The following is a 16,855-nucleotide window of genomic DNA, read 5'->3' on the forward strand; positions in this document are numbered from 1 at the left end:
ATTTAAAATGACATTAATTTTAAAATGACAGGAATATTAAAAATAAAAAAGGTTAAAATTATTGTTGAAAAGATATGACATGAAATGAAGCTAACCTAAAATTATGTTGGTGAAACGCACCAATCGAGATGGGACATAACTTCATGGCGATGTGTTTTTTTTAGATTCCATTTCTCTACCTTTGAGCTTTGAATAACTTTAGACGCAAAAAGAAGAGAGATGGTAGAAAATATGCAGGAAAAATGGAAGGAAAACAATAGAGATAAAAATGTACGGGAAAATGGGGTAGGTGATTTTTTTTACACATCTAGTTCAAGTTTCACCATTCACAGTCAGCACCCTATCAATTTTGTTTTTTTAACAAAAATTTACAGATTAATTAAGACATTGAACTCAAGTGATTAATGAACTTTTTTTTAAATGAATTATTTAGGAGAATTCGAGTTCGTTCGATTTCTAATTAGAATAACTTTTTGCCATGCTTAAATTACCTCATAGTCGAATTCTGAATTACTGAAACCCCTTCTCCTAAAAATCAAAGATTTAATAAATAAAATTATGAAATCCTCCTTTGAAGTTAATTTTTATGATAGAGAACATAAAATACTAGACGGTAATAAAATATTTTTAAAAATACCTAAAACAATTATTTTGATATTTTATTATTTTCATGAAATAAACATAAGTATTCACTTTATGAGTCTATCTTATTGATAATAAATCAAATTAATATAATTTTTTAAAAATAAGATAGAAAATATTTTCACCAAACAAATTGATAAATTTCTAATTTAAAAGTTTAGTTGAAAGAAGAGAACTCATTCATTTATTTGTTTTTATTAAAGAAAAGAACTCATTTTATGTGTCCACGTATTCTCGAATAGAGATTATTCTTCAAAATATTTTTTCTATAAAATTTAAAAGGGTCATTATGAGAAACTAGTTAAGGAAAAAAATAAAATAAAATAAAATTTGCATTGAAAAAATACATTTTAAATTATAAAAAAATAGATTACACTATCAAAACTATTTTACTTTATTAAGTTCTTTAACTAATTACCCAATATATTTAAAAAAAAAATATATTGAGAATAGAAGATAGTAGCATTTTCCAATTTAAAAAGTCACCATCATTCTTTGGTTTGTTAGCTGCTCATTGAGTGCCGGGGTCTAGTTCCTTTAGTGGGATCCAATTCCAACAGTGAAGGTTGGTGGTACCACTTATCTTCAATTTCTTGGACATGAATGGATGGGACATTTCATTTCAACACCTTCACCACCCTCATTTCTGTCAATTCATTCTTGACCAAATTACTTGATGCAATTGAATTAACAAATTAAATTGACTAATATTTTATCTAGATAAGTACTAATTAATTATTAGAGGGACCATCCCAAATTGAAGTGGTCAAGAAGAAATTACAAGTGCAACTAATTACTAAAGAAGCAATCTAAGCCATTGCTTTCAATGGATGAACCTCTGGATATTTTTCCCTCCAAAAGCAAATGCTTTATAAAGCAGTTAGCCACAACATTTCTTTAAGAAAACAAAACAAATATATTATATTAAAAAAATGCTTTCAATATGTAATTAATTCCTTAACAAGCGTCTCAAAAATATTTTTTTTAGAGTCATTGAGAATGTAATGTATCTGATCTATAATGTGAAACAAATACATTAAATTTTTAATTAATTAATTTAAAAACTATATTTTCTTTTATATTTAGTATCAGAGAGAGTAATTATGTGTCGATGTCATGTTTTTTTTTATAAACAAAATGTGTCGATGTCATGTTCATTTCGGACACCGACATGTATAGGACACAAGTGTATTTGTGGTTTATATAATGCTCATAATAATGAAGTATGGAGCGCCTTGCCTAATTCAAACGGCATTTTATGAATCATTATTGCTCGTCACATGAGATATGTGATTGTGTCCATTGCTCTGTTGTTATAAGTTTTACCAAGCTATTAATATTCACCACTCTTGCTTTAAACGCATGCTTATTATGATTAAAACGGTGACCAGTAATTATGTGGATTATGTGGATTTTCTTTACATTGCTGAGAGCCGTATATTATACCGTATGTTAAAAACAATTTGTACAGTATCAATTTTAACTTTTAAGTCATATTGATCTTATCTTCATCATAGTCGACTTAGTCTGATGGTGATCATCTTCAGCTCTAGTGAACGGAGGGGTTTTTTTATCTACGCTCTAACATTCAAATCAATAAAATGTGAAGCAAATGTTTTAAGAATATGATAAAATATACCTTTCACGCAGTGGTTGAATACTTTCAAAACTTGATTTTAAAGGTGATTATAAATACATAAAAATGCCGTTTTGATGATGTTGAAATTGATTTGATTTCTATTACCGATCCTAGCTTAGAAACTTCCCAATAAGACAAAAACGTATATAATCCAAAATAGAATTAAACAAAATACTACTTAATAAATAAACTAAACAAACCAAAGTTTGGTTAAGCCTGACTAAAACTTGAATAAGTCAAAATGGAGCCACATACTTCCTCTAGTCTTGTGTATATATATAAATAAAAATTAACTTTTTAAATTTATTATAAAAATAATATATTAAGTATAAATTATAGAATATATAAATATATCATTTTTTTAATAAATTTAAGAAATTAAATTTTGCTTATATATAAAATTGGAAGAATATTAAAACAACTTTTTCTTGTATATAAAATGGAAAGTCTATATTAACAGCTGGTAAACAGAACAATAGGAAAAGAAATATAATACTAGTAAAAACATTGTTTCATTTTCAGATAACTAATCAATATCATATATTAATATTTTATCTTATATTACTGTCCAATTAGCCATCAACTTCTTTTGTCCTTACTTATAAGTCCTCAATGTAGAAAAAATTTATCTTATAAATTTAAAGATCTATAAAATTTGTTAGGTCCAATTATTATTTTTTACAAGTACATACATATATTAAATTCACAAACTATTCCACCTAAGGTTATATATTTATATATTACCATACGCAATTGCTAGATGGCTAGTCATTTTCCCAATTTGGCTAATTTTTTTGTCACTAATGTTTGTGATTGGTTTCGCCTTCATGCTACTGGACCGGATGGGTCCCTTTTTGTCACCACTTGTTGGGAAATTTGGAAAGCTAGAAATGAGGAAATTTTTCAATCTAATAGGAAGCCTATTTGGTTGATAGTAAATTGTATTTCTAACTCTCACAATTTTCTTTTGCAGGTTTTGAACATACCCAATAGGGCGCACATCACTCGGCAAGTAACTTGGATTCCACCAACGGCTCCGTGTTTGAAGTTGAATGTGGATGGTAGCTCTTTCGGAAATCCGGGTCGTGCTGGTTTTGGTGGTCTTATCCGCAATGATATTGGCGAATGGGTGCATGGTTTCTCCGGTTCTTGTGGTCATGCTTCTAACCTTTTGGCAGAGCTTTATGCTATTCTCAAAGGGCTTCAATTGGCTTGGGGCTTAGGCTACCGTACGATTAACTTGGAATCTGATTCTAAGTCAGCTATTGATCTCATCCTTGAAGATGACAATAATTTTCACCCTCACGCAATTGTTCTTGGTCAGATTCGTATCCTCCGGACGCGTAATTGGTCTTTATCTTTCTCTCATACTCTTAGAGAAGGGAATGAATGTGCTGATTGGTTGGCTAAATATGGTGCTCAATCAGATGTTAATATTAAGTTATGGACTTCTCCGCCTCCGCAAATAGCGCATGTGCTGGTTGCGGATGCAACGGGTGTCTTGAGGCAGCGTCCTCATTAGTTTGTGTTGTTGTCTTTTTATTTTCCCCTTTATCAAAAAAAAAAACGCAATTGCTAGCATTCACACCAATATTGGTATCCATGAGCCGTTCTAATTGAATTAACCTTTTGTAATACATAATACAATACATTAACCCGTGAAATTTGTTCATGATTTTAATTTCAGAGTTTGATGTAGTGGCAAAATTATAAATCTTGAATTTGAGAAATCTAAATTCAAGTCTTTGCATGTCTTTAAAAAGGGTAAGTGTAAATGTTTTCCTAACTGTTTCTTAAATTATAAGGTCATTTTTATTTTGAAATGAACACCATCTTCTTAACCTAAATGCTAGAGAGTGTTACAGGGTATTGATCAAGGAAACAAATAAAGAAATAGTAGGTTGAAAAGTGCTAAATTATATTTTAGAATTTTGACTTTTTACGATATATTTGATATGTTAAAACTAAAGACTTAATTGAACAAAACCCACTTGGGTTGGTGCATTGGTATTGACTTGAGACCTAGGAGTGTGCTCCTCTTGAGGTCTGAGGTTCGATTCTCTCTGGCGTCAATTTGGGTGGACTAATTTAGCTTCTTCAAAAAAAAAGACTTAATTGAACAATTTTCTTTTAATATTCTATTTGATTTAGAAATTAGTCATGAGATTAGACAAAATATGTAGTAAGGATTGAACAACTTTTTTTCTTTTTAGAGTATAGACTGACTATCAAACATACCAATATACTTTTTTTCAATATAAAAAACATCATCTCCATCTTATATTGTTCTGCTTAGCATTTACTATTTTGTAGTATATAAAACGCACACTTAATTATTATCCTGGTTAGTGTTCTTTAGGTCAATTTTGGTTTTCACCACAAATATTCGGCATACTGGACCGTCTAATTTGGTTTGGCGGTCAGTTCTGCCATCAAGTAGTTACAGCCTCCTCTCGATGGTTGTTGCGGGGATCGAATAATGATCCTCCATATCAAGTTCAGCGTCAATCGTCACTAGAGTTGTCAAAAATGGGTCGGGCCGATGGGCCGACCCATTAGCCCACGGTCTTGGGCGGGTTGGGCCTAAAAAACATAGCTCAAAATGCAATCAGACTTTCTCGGGCTAAGCTCATTTAGCCCATATGGACATCGAGTTGGGTTGGGCTAGCCCATCGGCCTTTGGGCTGACCCATTAACCCATCATTTAATTGATAAAAACACATTTTAATGATTTTTGTAAAAATAATATCAATGGAAAATTATCATTTAATTGATAAATTATTATAAAAAATATATTTAAATGTGTAAGTTTAATAAAAAGGGGTATAATTATCCAAAATTAGAGTTTAATTGACATTTAATATTGATGTAAAAATTATTTAAACTTGCATCAAATAATATATCAATAAAATTGATAATTATAAATAACTAATATATCAAAATAATATAAAAAATATTGAATAAAAGAAAAAAAAAAACTTAAAATAAAATGGATCTGGCTAATCCATTAGTCCAGTTGACCCACAAGAGCCGGGCCAGACTGGGCCGGCTCCGCCCATTTAACAGCCCCACCGGACTAACTAACATTGATTGGGTTGTTGTTAAATTAAAGCATTTGTTATTCTGGAACATATTTTTATTTTAAAAAAAAAAAAAATCTTCTTAAAGGCAAAGGTCATTATTGGAATTTCCCAGCAAACTCTGAAGCTCATCTCTGCTGATTCTCTTTCTAATCTCATCTATATAACGCAACCTATTGCTTCTTACTCTCTCCCTCCCTCTCTCCATATATTCATTCACAAACACACGCAAAATCAACAACACACAACAAAAAACCCATACTTCAATTAATAATATCAACCAACTTTTCTCATTGCAAGATTCCTCACCATGGGATTTCCAGTAGGATACACAGAACTTCTCTTCCCAAAATTAGTTCTTCATCTTCTCTCCATCTTCACTTTCATAAGAAAACTCATTTGCATCATTTTTCGTTATCTGGGTCTCCCTGATTTCATCGAACCCGACATTACATGGCCAGAAAATTCGACCCGAATTCCCGAATTCGAATCCGTTTCAGCTCTTCTTATTCGTGAAATCTTACCGGTTGTTAAGTTCATGGATTTAGTGGACCCACCTGAAAGCTGTGCTGTCTGTCTTACTGAGTTCGAGGATAACGATGAGATCAGACGGTTAGCGAATTGTAGACACATTTTTCATCGAGGTTGTTTGGACCGTTGGATGGGTTATGATCAAAGAACGTGTCCTTTGTGTAGAACACCTTTTATACCTGATGATATGCAAAGTGCTTTTAATGAGAGATTATGGGCTGCTTCTGGGATTCCTGAGGCTGAGTTTCACTCTGATGTTCTTGCTTTGTAGCTCAATTCAACTTAAGGACATGTTTGGGTTTTTTTGGTTTGTGTTTTTTTATTTTTCATTTTCATTTTTTGTGTATTTGTACATAGACAGAACTCATGAGAAACTGAGATTTTAGTTGTATATGGATTTTATTTAGTTTTGTAGATTCTGGATCTGTGTGTTCTTCTTTTCTAGATTTTTTTTTTAATTTTTTAAATGAAAAAAATTAGATTAAGGAAGATATGACCTATGCAAAGTCATAGAAACAGTCAATCACCGGAATAAATTCTTTCACATGAGAGACTGAAATGTTATCTATCACTATTCCAACTCACTATGATTTTTTTTCATGTGTTCTTTTTCTCTTTATGTTTTCATGTGTAAATGACACATGAGAGTCTTATTGTATGTGATTTAAATTTAGGATGAAAATATACTAGCCTATACTCGTGCAATTTTAGATCAGAATCCAATTCAGGTCTCCAATTCATAATTGATGTGCTGAATTTCTAACCATGTCGGCCACAATTGTCTTTTGGAGTTCAATTTAACTTGCTATCTCCCACTATATTTCATTTTTACCTATACTAGTATTGTTTGAGGAATGTTATTTTTTATTTCTTTTATAAGATTGAGGAATGATGTTATTTAAGTAAGGAAAATGTTAAACAGTGATTGATTTTGGGGCACCTTTTAAGTAAAGTAAATACAGTAATATAATATTTGAGTTTGTGCAATTAATCTCTCAAAAGAGTGTTATTTTAAATGTAAATTTTTTTTCTTTTTCGTTTCTTTATCCGGTGTTTGGGACACTGAGAGGAGAATACTAAATAGTGTCCTCGATGTATTAGTTAAAGCATTAATTTGAAAATTTTATTTTATAATTTATGCATTTAATATCTTAAATATATGTAAAAGTTATTTTTGTCATTTATTTTATTTTTTTAGTATGATTAATTAGTGCATATATACACTATTTAGCGTCACCTGGAAAAAAAAAATATAAAAAGTAAACATATTTAACCTAATGGAAATAATTTGTTGAGTGAGTCGGTTATTTATGTAAGAAAGTTGGTGAAGGAGGACTGAAAGCATGCGCTCCCTACGTTATTTGATTTGATTTGAGCAGTTAGAATGAATGATGATTGATCATCATATTTTATTCCGGATTTGCAAGCAAGCAAGTAATCTTTTGGGTGGTGTAGATTGATTGATAGGGTATTAATTAGGGTAGGCGTTTTGGTGTTTGGAGTAAATAAAGAGATTGAGTGACGCAGGGTGAAAGGTATCACCTCAGAGATTGGACAAATTACGAGTCATAAAAAGACGGGTCAGTCAATAAATGAGTTATTTTTTGTTTGGTTTGGTTTTTTGCTTCAACGTTTCCGCGCGAAGTTAGCGTTAACGTAGGAGAATAGGTAAACAAAATAGTAGGCTAGCTAGGCAAGCTCCATAGAGAGGGAATCAGATTCAGAGTGACGTTGCTGTAATTGCATTTGGATCGCAACTTAACTACCAAATGGAGAATGACACATGTTAAGGAAGTAAAAATGGAAATTATTAAATGTTAATTTTAACTTTTGAAGCATTAAATTTCTTGTATCATTAAATATTAATTTTCTATATTAGGATACCAAATTAACATTCATTATGATGATTACGACACTTCCTTCTTTTGCCCACAATTTTTTAACCCTCAATTTCTAGAATGGTTTTCATAATTCCGATTTCAGCCGTAACATAAATAAAAATTGATAAATAATAAATAATTTTTACTTAAAAATTAAGTTCGGATTCTTCTAATTGATTTGTCTTTTAATGAAGGGTCATGCTAACCGGTACCCCCCGAGGCACTGGTTAAGGAAACCAAAATTAGAAAGTTTTGAAAAGAAAATAACACTTTTTAAACTTTCGAGAAGTTGACTGCACAAATTCCAATGTCAAATTACTATTTTTGCATCCTTAACTAGTGCCCCGGGGGCACTGTTTAGCATTTTCCTTTAATGAAACTCATTAATCATGTGAGTTTAATGTCTCAAATACCCCTTTCCACTCATATAAATTGTCATAAAGTTGTGCATATGGTTTTGATTTTAATGTAGATGTTTGTTAGGCTCGACACTTTCACTTGAGATCAAATAATATAAATATTACAATTGTGTAATACCACCAACTCCTTATGTAAAAATAACACTTGGACTCCATGGCCATGTGTAATAGCGGCACTTGTTAAAGATAGAGTATGGGAGCACATAAATGACTTATTATATGTGAGACAACTCTTTTACCATGCATGCATAAGTTCATTTTTACTAAAACACGTTTCACTCATGCATAGTATAATATATTCACACTTCTCTTACTAATACTATTGTAATTCAGTCACAAATAATAAGGTATTCGTTGTATTTAAATTTAAAATACAGAACTAATGAAAAATAGCATCATTAAATTGATTAAAAAATAGTCGGAAAACCGATCAAAATAGTAAGACTCAAATGGTAGACACTGGATATACATTTGAGTCTCTTAATCATTCAATCGAAGTTTGAACTCTAATCGGTGCATATGAAAAAATATTTGCTGAAAAATATCAATCTAGCCGGTGCACATAATCAAACAAGATTATATAACCACCAAAACCAAACAAGATTATATAACCACCAATATACAAATCGAAGTCGAAGTATGTAATCTCATGTCCAAAAAAAAAAAGTAGAGGAAAATGCAAATAACAATCAATCTAGCCAGTGCATTTTCACCACACACATATGACTCCTTTGATATAGCTGCAAATGTATGAACTTGAAGAAAACACTGTTTACTGAAACAATGAATAGGTGCCTAGGCCAGCACAAGCGACCCTAAATTTATTTATCACCTAGAATAACCAGTAGGGGGGTATCCTTGTTGCGGAGGATAAGCAGTAGGGGGATATCCTTGTTGTGGAGGATAAGCAGGAGGGGGGTAACCAGTAGCTGGATAGCCCTGAGCAGGTGGTGGGGCAGGTGGATAACCATAATTCTGCCCATATCCTGGTTGTGGTGCATACCCAACCGAAGGAGGAACTGGCTGATCAATGCGAGACATCTGCTGAGGAGGGGGCACTGACATTACTGGTTGAGGTCCAAACTTCCCGTCACGCTTGTCCATTTCAACCTTGTGCTGAGTCTGCAAATAGAATTTGTTGTATTTGTCATAATCATGCAAACAACATAATGATTAACCAATTGCGGGTGATAAGTAACATACATACCTGCATGCACGCACACACTCTGCGAAACAAAGGGAACATATGTTTAGTACAGAAAACTTCACTATAAAGTCAACAATCAATGACGGAATTTGAGAGTAAGCCTTACGTGCAGTACACAAAGTCAGCCAAACAAGATAAAATCTGAGAAGCCTCTGAAATTTCCTCACTTCCCACAATCATGGCAACAATAGAGAATATGCAAGCAACTTGGTTAAGGCAAAGCATGAAACCCTGAACAAAAGAATTGCATATGATTTAACAAAATATCAATATAAAATAAGTATTAGAATGTGTATCTGTCTGTGGTTTGAGTATGAAATAGGAGTGGGAGAGAGAGAGAGAGAGAGAGAGAGAGAGAGAGAGAGAGAGAGAGAGAGAGAGAGAGAGAGTACAATAATGCAATTATCACACTGCGTAGTTTGAATGTTAAATTCATCTTGCAACAGAAAGCGAGTTGAGGCAACTGAATTTCCAAAGCAGAGGAAAACCTGAAACAACAATGCACAACAATAAAGTTGACGATGTTATCATCCGTAAGTCATAACCGGAAAATGCCGAAATTGTTAGGCGCGATATTTGTGGTGTCCCGAGTTTGAACCCACCCGGGATCTCTCATTTGACATTGTTATCTAAAATAACTGCAAACAAAAAACCAGCTTCTAGGAGACCTGTGTGATCTTATTTAATGGTAAATAAGTTGTTTTAATTTTTTGTTTTGCAAAAGAAAAATGAATTATATTGTATTAATTCAATGCACAAGAAGTGCAGAAAGTCTACAAACAGACCACAAAAGTGGTCCAAAAAACTGTTGCATTTATAGCTCCAAAGGCTCATTTACAACCATATTCAAATAGAGACTTCTTTCACTCACTTCAACCCAATTTTGAGTACATTTTCATCTTTTCAACTATGTAATGAGTCAACAACCTAAAATGAAAAGGGTTAAATATAAATGAACTGTGGCTTAATAAATTAAATAACTAACTTATCCATCACCTAAAAGGGTATTTTAAATCCTATGTCCTCATTATTGAAAATGGAATAAAAAATGGCGAAAAGATTCCCAAGGGTCCACATTCTCCATCTTGCACAAATGGTATATCTATCTTTTTTCAGAAACCCTCAACAGAAATGATCCTCCCGCTTTCAATTGATTAAATCCCAATAAGATAGAAGTTTTAAATTGAGATCTTGGAGTTTGAAACATTGTAAATTGCATCTGTTCTTAATATAGGTCCAATTAGAAACGATGAAACTATACGAAAATTTAAAAACATATCAGTCCCTATAATTTTAAAAAGCTGAAGAGGAACCATTGAAAGGCCAAGGAGGAAAAAGGGAACAGCCACCATGTTCTTGAAAAACAATGAGGGATGATGACAAGTTGAATAGTGGCCATGACAACTGACGGCGCCGACTCTTAATTACAGAGTATGTTGGTCAGCTTTGTGCAGTCGTACTTGTCCAAATCGATGGGGCTAAAATTGCACATAGTATAAATAAGGAAACCAAAATCTCCAGCGTAACAGGTACATACGTTGTGGCAAATCAGAAATTGCATGTGGCAACAAAGACCCAAGTCGTGGGAGGTCCGACCACACCACCACTGCATACAGACACCGGTGCGCCAGGAACGGAGCCGCTAGAACAGACAAAACCCCTCAGCCAGAGCCACCGAACAATGGACCACTTGTGACTGCCATTGTGTCAACAATCACATAGAATATTGACAATTTCATCTATATTGAAGAGAGAAGGGCGAGAAAGGTGAAAAATAAGGCTAGTGAGCCAACATTGACTTATCAGAAGAGATAAAACCCCAATCTAGCCCATAGTGAGACCACTAAAGTGTAATGAGTGGATGATGGAGTGTTGGATGGTAAAATGTCAACACAAGAGTATACATAGTGTCACGAGATGAGAATGTTGTTGGGTATGTGGACATGTATAAGACAAGTTAGAATTAAGAATGATAGAATTAGGATAAGACCATTTGTAGGGGGGGAAAGGCTGAATCTCAACTTAGGCGGATGGAGGATGTGTGGAGGTGACTTGTAGATTTTCAGATGGAGGGGCAGCCAATTGCTAGATGCAGAAGAAGCCCAACAAACACTATAGAAGAAACTATAAAGAAGGCTTAGAGGTCAATGGTTTGAAAAAACACATGATAATATGATATAAGATAGTGCATTATGGCAACGTTAGATTCATGTAGCCAATGCCACCTAGTGAGATAAGGTTTGTCTTAGAGATAACATCAATGGTTCAGGTACCAAACCTCTAAAGGTTTATTGTCGGAGAAAGTATAGGAGTATGGGAAATAAAGAATTAATTTCCTTGTTTGAAGGATATTTTGCAAAACATCGAATTTGATCAGTTTTATGATGGGTGAAGAGAGTATCGTCTCAAGTGTAAAGGAACAAATAAATTCCCTTTTTTCTTTCGTTCATTCAAAAGAACTCGTAACAACCTTGTTGTATTTGCCTTTACATTTTACAAAATCAACTACTATTAACATATTTCAGATTTATTATGCCGAATACGCCTATATAAATAGCAGTAATGAGCTTAATCTTGTATATTAGAAACAATATACTGGACATGGACTAAACATAAAATCCCTAGCATGCATTTTCGTTCTCTATTATTTTCCTACCCTGGCCATACTTTATGCCTTCAACTATTATTTCCACATTATATGCTTGAGCTAAAATTATGCAATGTCAACAGCCTCATACTACAATAGCCCAAACCTGACTCAAAGGGCAGAGGGATAGTCTGCCTTGAAAAACAACCATAACAGCATGTACAAATATCAAAGATATAAAAAATAAATAAAAAAAAGTAAAAGTATCTATACCTCAGTACAAAGGCAAAATTCAGGACATTTACTTTCTCCACACCTACCACTGCAGGGCATGTAACCAGCACAACATGTGTATCTGTAACAAACAAGACAAATATATATATCATACAAACAAACTGTGCAAGTCAATGTAGAAGTTTGGAAAAGTAGAAACTGTATCAATTACCTCGACATATCATCATAAAGGGCTCGTTTCCGAAGCAAGTATGATACACATGGCGCACTATAATGAACAATAGGATATTATATCACCACTTGGAAAATAAGTAATATATTACATTTATGCATTCTTTGAAGGCTAAGTTAAATTGCAATTCAACCTAAAGTGCATCGGAGCTAAAAAGTACCAACTACCTACTAATGAATCAGGTCATTAAATTGACATGGACCAACATGATAAGTCAAAAGCAGAGACAGGTTATACAAGCTGGTCATAGAATAACTCTTTAAACAGAGTGCAAACAGGTACGAGGAAATGGAAACTAGCTCAGAGCCCAAAAAATACAGCACACTGGTACAATGTGCTCTAGAATCAAGTCTAAAATGAGCATCTAATTTTAAGGAGTGTGTTTTTTTTTTAATAACCTTAATTACCACATGCATGAGAAAGCTTATATGCTCAAGGTGTCCACAGAAGATATATTATGATCAAATCCATTTGAAAAATTCAAGAGAAGCCCAGAAAACTTCATCAAGCAAAGTAACAAACCCAATACCCTCTTTTCTTACAATGAATAAGTTGATTCAGCCTGATCAACTGGTGATCTTTGCTAACAAATACATTACAGATTGTCAAAAGATCGTCAACTAATTTACAAGTCACAATCAATCAATATATCTACAGGACACAAATTTTATTGCGTAATATAACATTACGCACTTCACTCGTCAATTTGCTTGAAAGTTATTTTAAGCCACAAAAGTAGTATGGTCATGGAAATCTCATAACTTCATAAGTGTAAATTTATTTATTTAATTAACAACTTTACATTTTCACATTTATTTTAACTTGATCATAATACAGAAATAAGCATTGTGTATCTTCATCCGACATTTCTCGTGTTTTTCACCTCAATACTCAAAAGAAATGGAGGACTCTATTACTAATGTTTTAAGTGCATAAAAGTCCAATTATACAAAATACACATCAACATTTCTTAAAAAGAAATTTATTTATACACCAAAAACTTTAGTAATGAAACTCCATTTCATAGAGGAAATGGAGAAAAACGTTACTCCATCTACAGACTCTAAATTGCACAGTAGTATTAAACAAATAATATCTCAAGTTATATGAATAGTCAATGCAAGTCAACGTATATCAAAGATCTAAATCCGAAAATAACAATTTAACAGCAGAAATTTAAAATAATGAAAGTATGAATTCATCAACTAATTAACAAAAATTTGAGTGAAAATAAATCATGATAAGATCTAAAAATATGAAAAATTGATTCTACTACGGTAAGATAAAGTTTGAGATGAGATGACATACCACCACAGCGAGAAGCAGCAATCTGCAAAGAATTGAGTTAGAGAAACGACGTGAGTAATTAAAATACAGAAATGAAAAGAAAAGAAAAAGTGCAGCGAGATTGAGAGTGAAAGTGTGCTTTACATGGAGTATCGACTTGAATTGTTCTCATGAGATCGGTGTGCCAGAGATTCCGGTAATTTTGCCGGACTTGCATTTTCTCGAGGTTTTGCTGATTCGCCATCGCAGCTTCTTCTTCTTCAGAGGAGGAGAACTAAGAACAAGAGAAACCCTAGATCGGATTAATTTGAGAGAAAGAGAGAAAACGCGTAAAGAATAGTGTGTGTGTGTGTTATTATTTATACAAAACGGAAATGAACAAAATAGGTAAGTGAAATTTAATTGGTGTTTGAATTGAAGGAAATGGAAAGAAAGAGTGTTACATGAGTAAAGTAGCTAATATAGCTAAGAGAGAATGCGCGTGGGTTTTGGAAAATGGGGGAGCGAGTGGAATTTGAATAAGGCAAAGTCTTTTATTTGTTTTGCCGGCTGGCTAGCTAGTTGGCTCTTCGTTCGACTTTTTCAATTGCCTGCCTGGCTGGCTGCTTGCTTAGCTGTTTCTATTGTTCATTCATACCATATCTGATCCGTAAAAACGACGGTACGTACGTTATACTAATCCTATCGGTCTTAGAATATTAATAATTATGAATTAGAGACGTAACTTGTTGTCCGTTTGTTCAACTGGAAATCGATTGTTTTTAAGTGGTACAAGCTATTCATTTTAAGTCTAGTAATAACACTGAGTTTGATATTGTTATTGAATTATGTCGTAGACCGTTAAATTTGAGTCTGAACTGTAAGGTCGATCATGTTAAGAGACAAGTCAATCGAGTAACTCATGATATTGCTCAGGCAGCTCGTTTATCTGCTAGTCCTCAGGTCTTTAATCATTGTCCGCCTTGTACTAAAACTATTATTATGAATAAAATACAGTAAGTTCGCTTAAGTTAAAAAAAAGAAAGATAACTATTTTATTTACGAGTCAAATACTTTAATGTTGTTTTATACTATGATTTTAGAGTACATTATATATGTTATGATTTGGGGTGGGATGAGTAGCTCAACTGGTTAACCTACTTAAGCTAAGGGTTAAGGAGTATGAGGTCCAGGATTCAAGTCCTTATTTAATTAAATATAATTCTTAGTTTACTTCTTGGCTTTGATTAATTATTTTATGATCTATTTTAATAAAATTACCTAAAGTGATAAAAATCAATTGTTTTATGGCAAATGCTAACATGTGCCCCAAGGGCATATTTTAAGGTGCATTTAATTAACTAATATCTCATTTAATTTACTTCAAAAATAGTAATAATTAACTTTATTAATTAAAAAATATAGTCCACTATATTTATTATCTATTTAAGAGAAATGGAAAGACAAAATATGATATGCTGCCAAATTTGATTTATGATCACGCGATTGGTAATACGACCATAATTATATGCATCCATTTTTTTTTGGTTTGTTAACAATCTGACTTATAGTACTCCTGGTAATACTTGATTTATGCCAACTTGTGATTTTTGTTTTTTTAGGGAACAGGACTGAGTATTATAGTATTATGTTGTAATGGTAACGATTGTTAGTACTATTTTAGCTTTTGAATTGCTAATATGTTTTAGAATTTTATAATACTTACTATAATTTAATTTTTTTTTTCATCTTAAAAAAAAGTTTTGTAGCAAAAAAATTTTGACCAATCGCGTGATCATGGCAAGTATTATATTTTGCCTATGCAATTTTTTTAAATTGGTAATAAATATAGTGAACCATATCTTTTAATTAATAAAGTTGATTATTGCTATTTTTAAAATAAATTAAATAAGATATTGGTTAATTAAATATACCTTAAAATGTGTCCTTAGGGCACATGTTAGCAGAACCCTTGTTTTATTAGTTTTAGAAGTATGAGTGGCCAAACCATATTGCAACCTGTTTTACAGTTCGTCAGTTACTAGACAAACCATCTAATGCTAATTAAGTGCCTTCATGTTTTGCTTACTTTTAAATACTACATGTTGATCCAGGGACGGATCCAGACATTAGATTTTGGTGTGGCTAAATATTTGAAAGACGTTAACCACACCTAATAATATCAATATTATTAGTGACTCGAAAACAATATTATTAAACTCTAATAGATACTCACCCAATTAATAATGAGTGAGCGAGTTGATCAAATTAATGTGTAATTAATCTGTATAGGTGGGTAATATAATAATGAGGGTTAACAATATTTGCATTCTATAGAGACTATTTTGAGGCCTAACAGTATCTATTTTTCATGAAAAGATTTTAAAATAAAAGACTATTTTTATAAATTATAATATTATAAAGTCTAAAATTACCATTAAAATTTTAGTCACTAGGTTTGGTCTAATTATAAAGGGTTTGACTAGTATGTCATAGGTTTTGGGTTCGATTTTCAGCTCATCGTAAACAAAAAAAAAACAATTACCATTAAAATTTAGTAAGAATTTTTTTTAATGAAAAATTTAATAAGAACTGAACTTATGATTTTTCTCTTATATTAAAGAAGCTTTTTGAACTAAAAGAAAATATATATATGAATAGCTTTCCTAGCATTTTTTCTCCGTTTGATCCCTAGTGTTCAAAATACTACCAAATAGGGGTATAGAAAAAAAGATAAGTGGTCAAAAGTGACACACGTAAACATAAGCCAAATGGCCCAAGCCCAAAATATAATATGCACAACCCTAAATAATTGTCTTATTATGATGTAGAGAACAAAATCTGCCGTCAGGGTGTTTGCTGATCTTCTTCTTCCAACTCTTCTTCCAACTTCCTGTGCTTGCTATTCTCCATCGTTTTGCTTCATCTTCTTTTCTTTTCATTTTTCTCATTTTTGCTTCATCTTCATGTGTTTCTTATTCTGGTTTTCTTTTTTCTTTTTTTATGCTCAGTATATACCATGTATATGAAGAAAAAAAATAGTGAAAATTTTGGTGTGGCTATAGCCACACTCAGCCTCTATGTAGATCCGTCCTTGTGTTGATCCCGTTTTTCTTTCTTGCTCAAATTGCATTCATT

At 32.4% G+C, this 16,855-nt stretch overlaps 2 protein-coding genes across 4 annotated transcripts; one reads left to right on the forward strand and one right to left on the reverse strand.

The window, feature by feature from the left end:
- Window positions 1-5,542: 5,542 nt before the first annotated feature.
- On the forward strand, window positions 5,543-6,306 carry LOC123918982 (brassinosteroid-responsive RING protein 1-like). Its single transcript, XM_045971195.1, has one exon. The coding sequence runs from the start codon at window positions 5,672-5,674 to the stop codon at window positions 6,161-6,163; it is 492 nt and encodes a 163-aa protein (XP_045827151.1). The 5' UTR covers window positions 5,543-5,671; the 3' UTR covers window positions 6,164-6,306.
- Window positions 6,307-8,772: 2,466 nt separating this feature from the next.
- On the reverse strand, window positions 8,773-14,333 carry LOC123914098. Of its 3 annotated transcripts, XM_045965094.1 has the most exons (9): window positions 14,182-14,333; window positions 13,883-14,012; window positions 13,760-13,781; window positions 12,431-12,487; window positions 12,259-12,340; window positions 9,791-9,886; window positions 9,505-9,629; window positions 9,399-9,417; window positions 8,773-9,313 (listed from the first exon to the last, which is right to left on the reverse strand). In XM_045965094.1, the coding sequence occupies exons 2-9, from the start codon at window positions 13,980-13,982 to the stop codon at window positions 9,020-9,022; spliced, it is 795 nt and encodes a 264-aa protein (XP_045821050.1). In that variant the 5' UTR covers window positions 13,983-14,012; window positions 14,182-14,333; the 3' UTR covers window positions 8,773-9,019. The 3 variants fall into 3 exon arrangements, with proteins under 3 accessions (XP_045821050.1, XP_045821049.1, XP_045821051.1); XM_045965093.1 differs by having other exon boundaries at window positions 13,883-14,238; XM_045965095.1 differs by lacking the exon at window positions 14,182-14,333 and having other exon boundaries at window positions 8,773-9,318; window positions 9,404-9,417; window positions 13,883-14,174.
- Window positions 14,334-16,855: the final 2,522 nt, after the last annotated feature.

The sequence above is a fragment of the Trifolium pratense genome, linkage group LG3 (assembly GCF_020283565.1).
Source record: "Trifolium pratense cultivar HEN17-A07 linkage group LG3, ARS_RC_1.1, whole genome shotgun sequence".
NCBI classification, from domain to species: domain Eukaryota; kingdom Viridiplantae; phylum Streptophyta; class Magnoliopsida; order Fabales; family Fabaceae; genus Trifolium; species Trifolium pratense.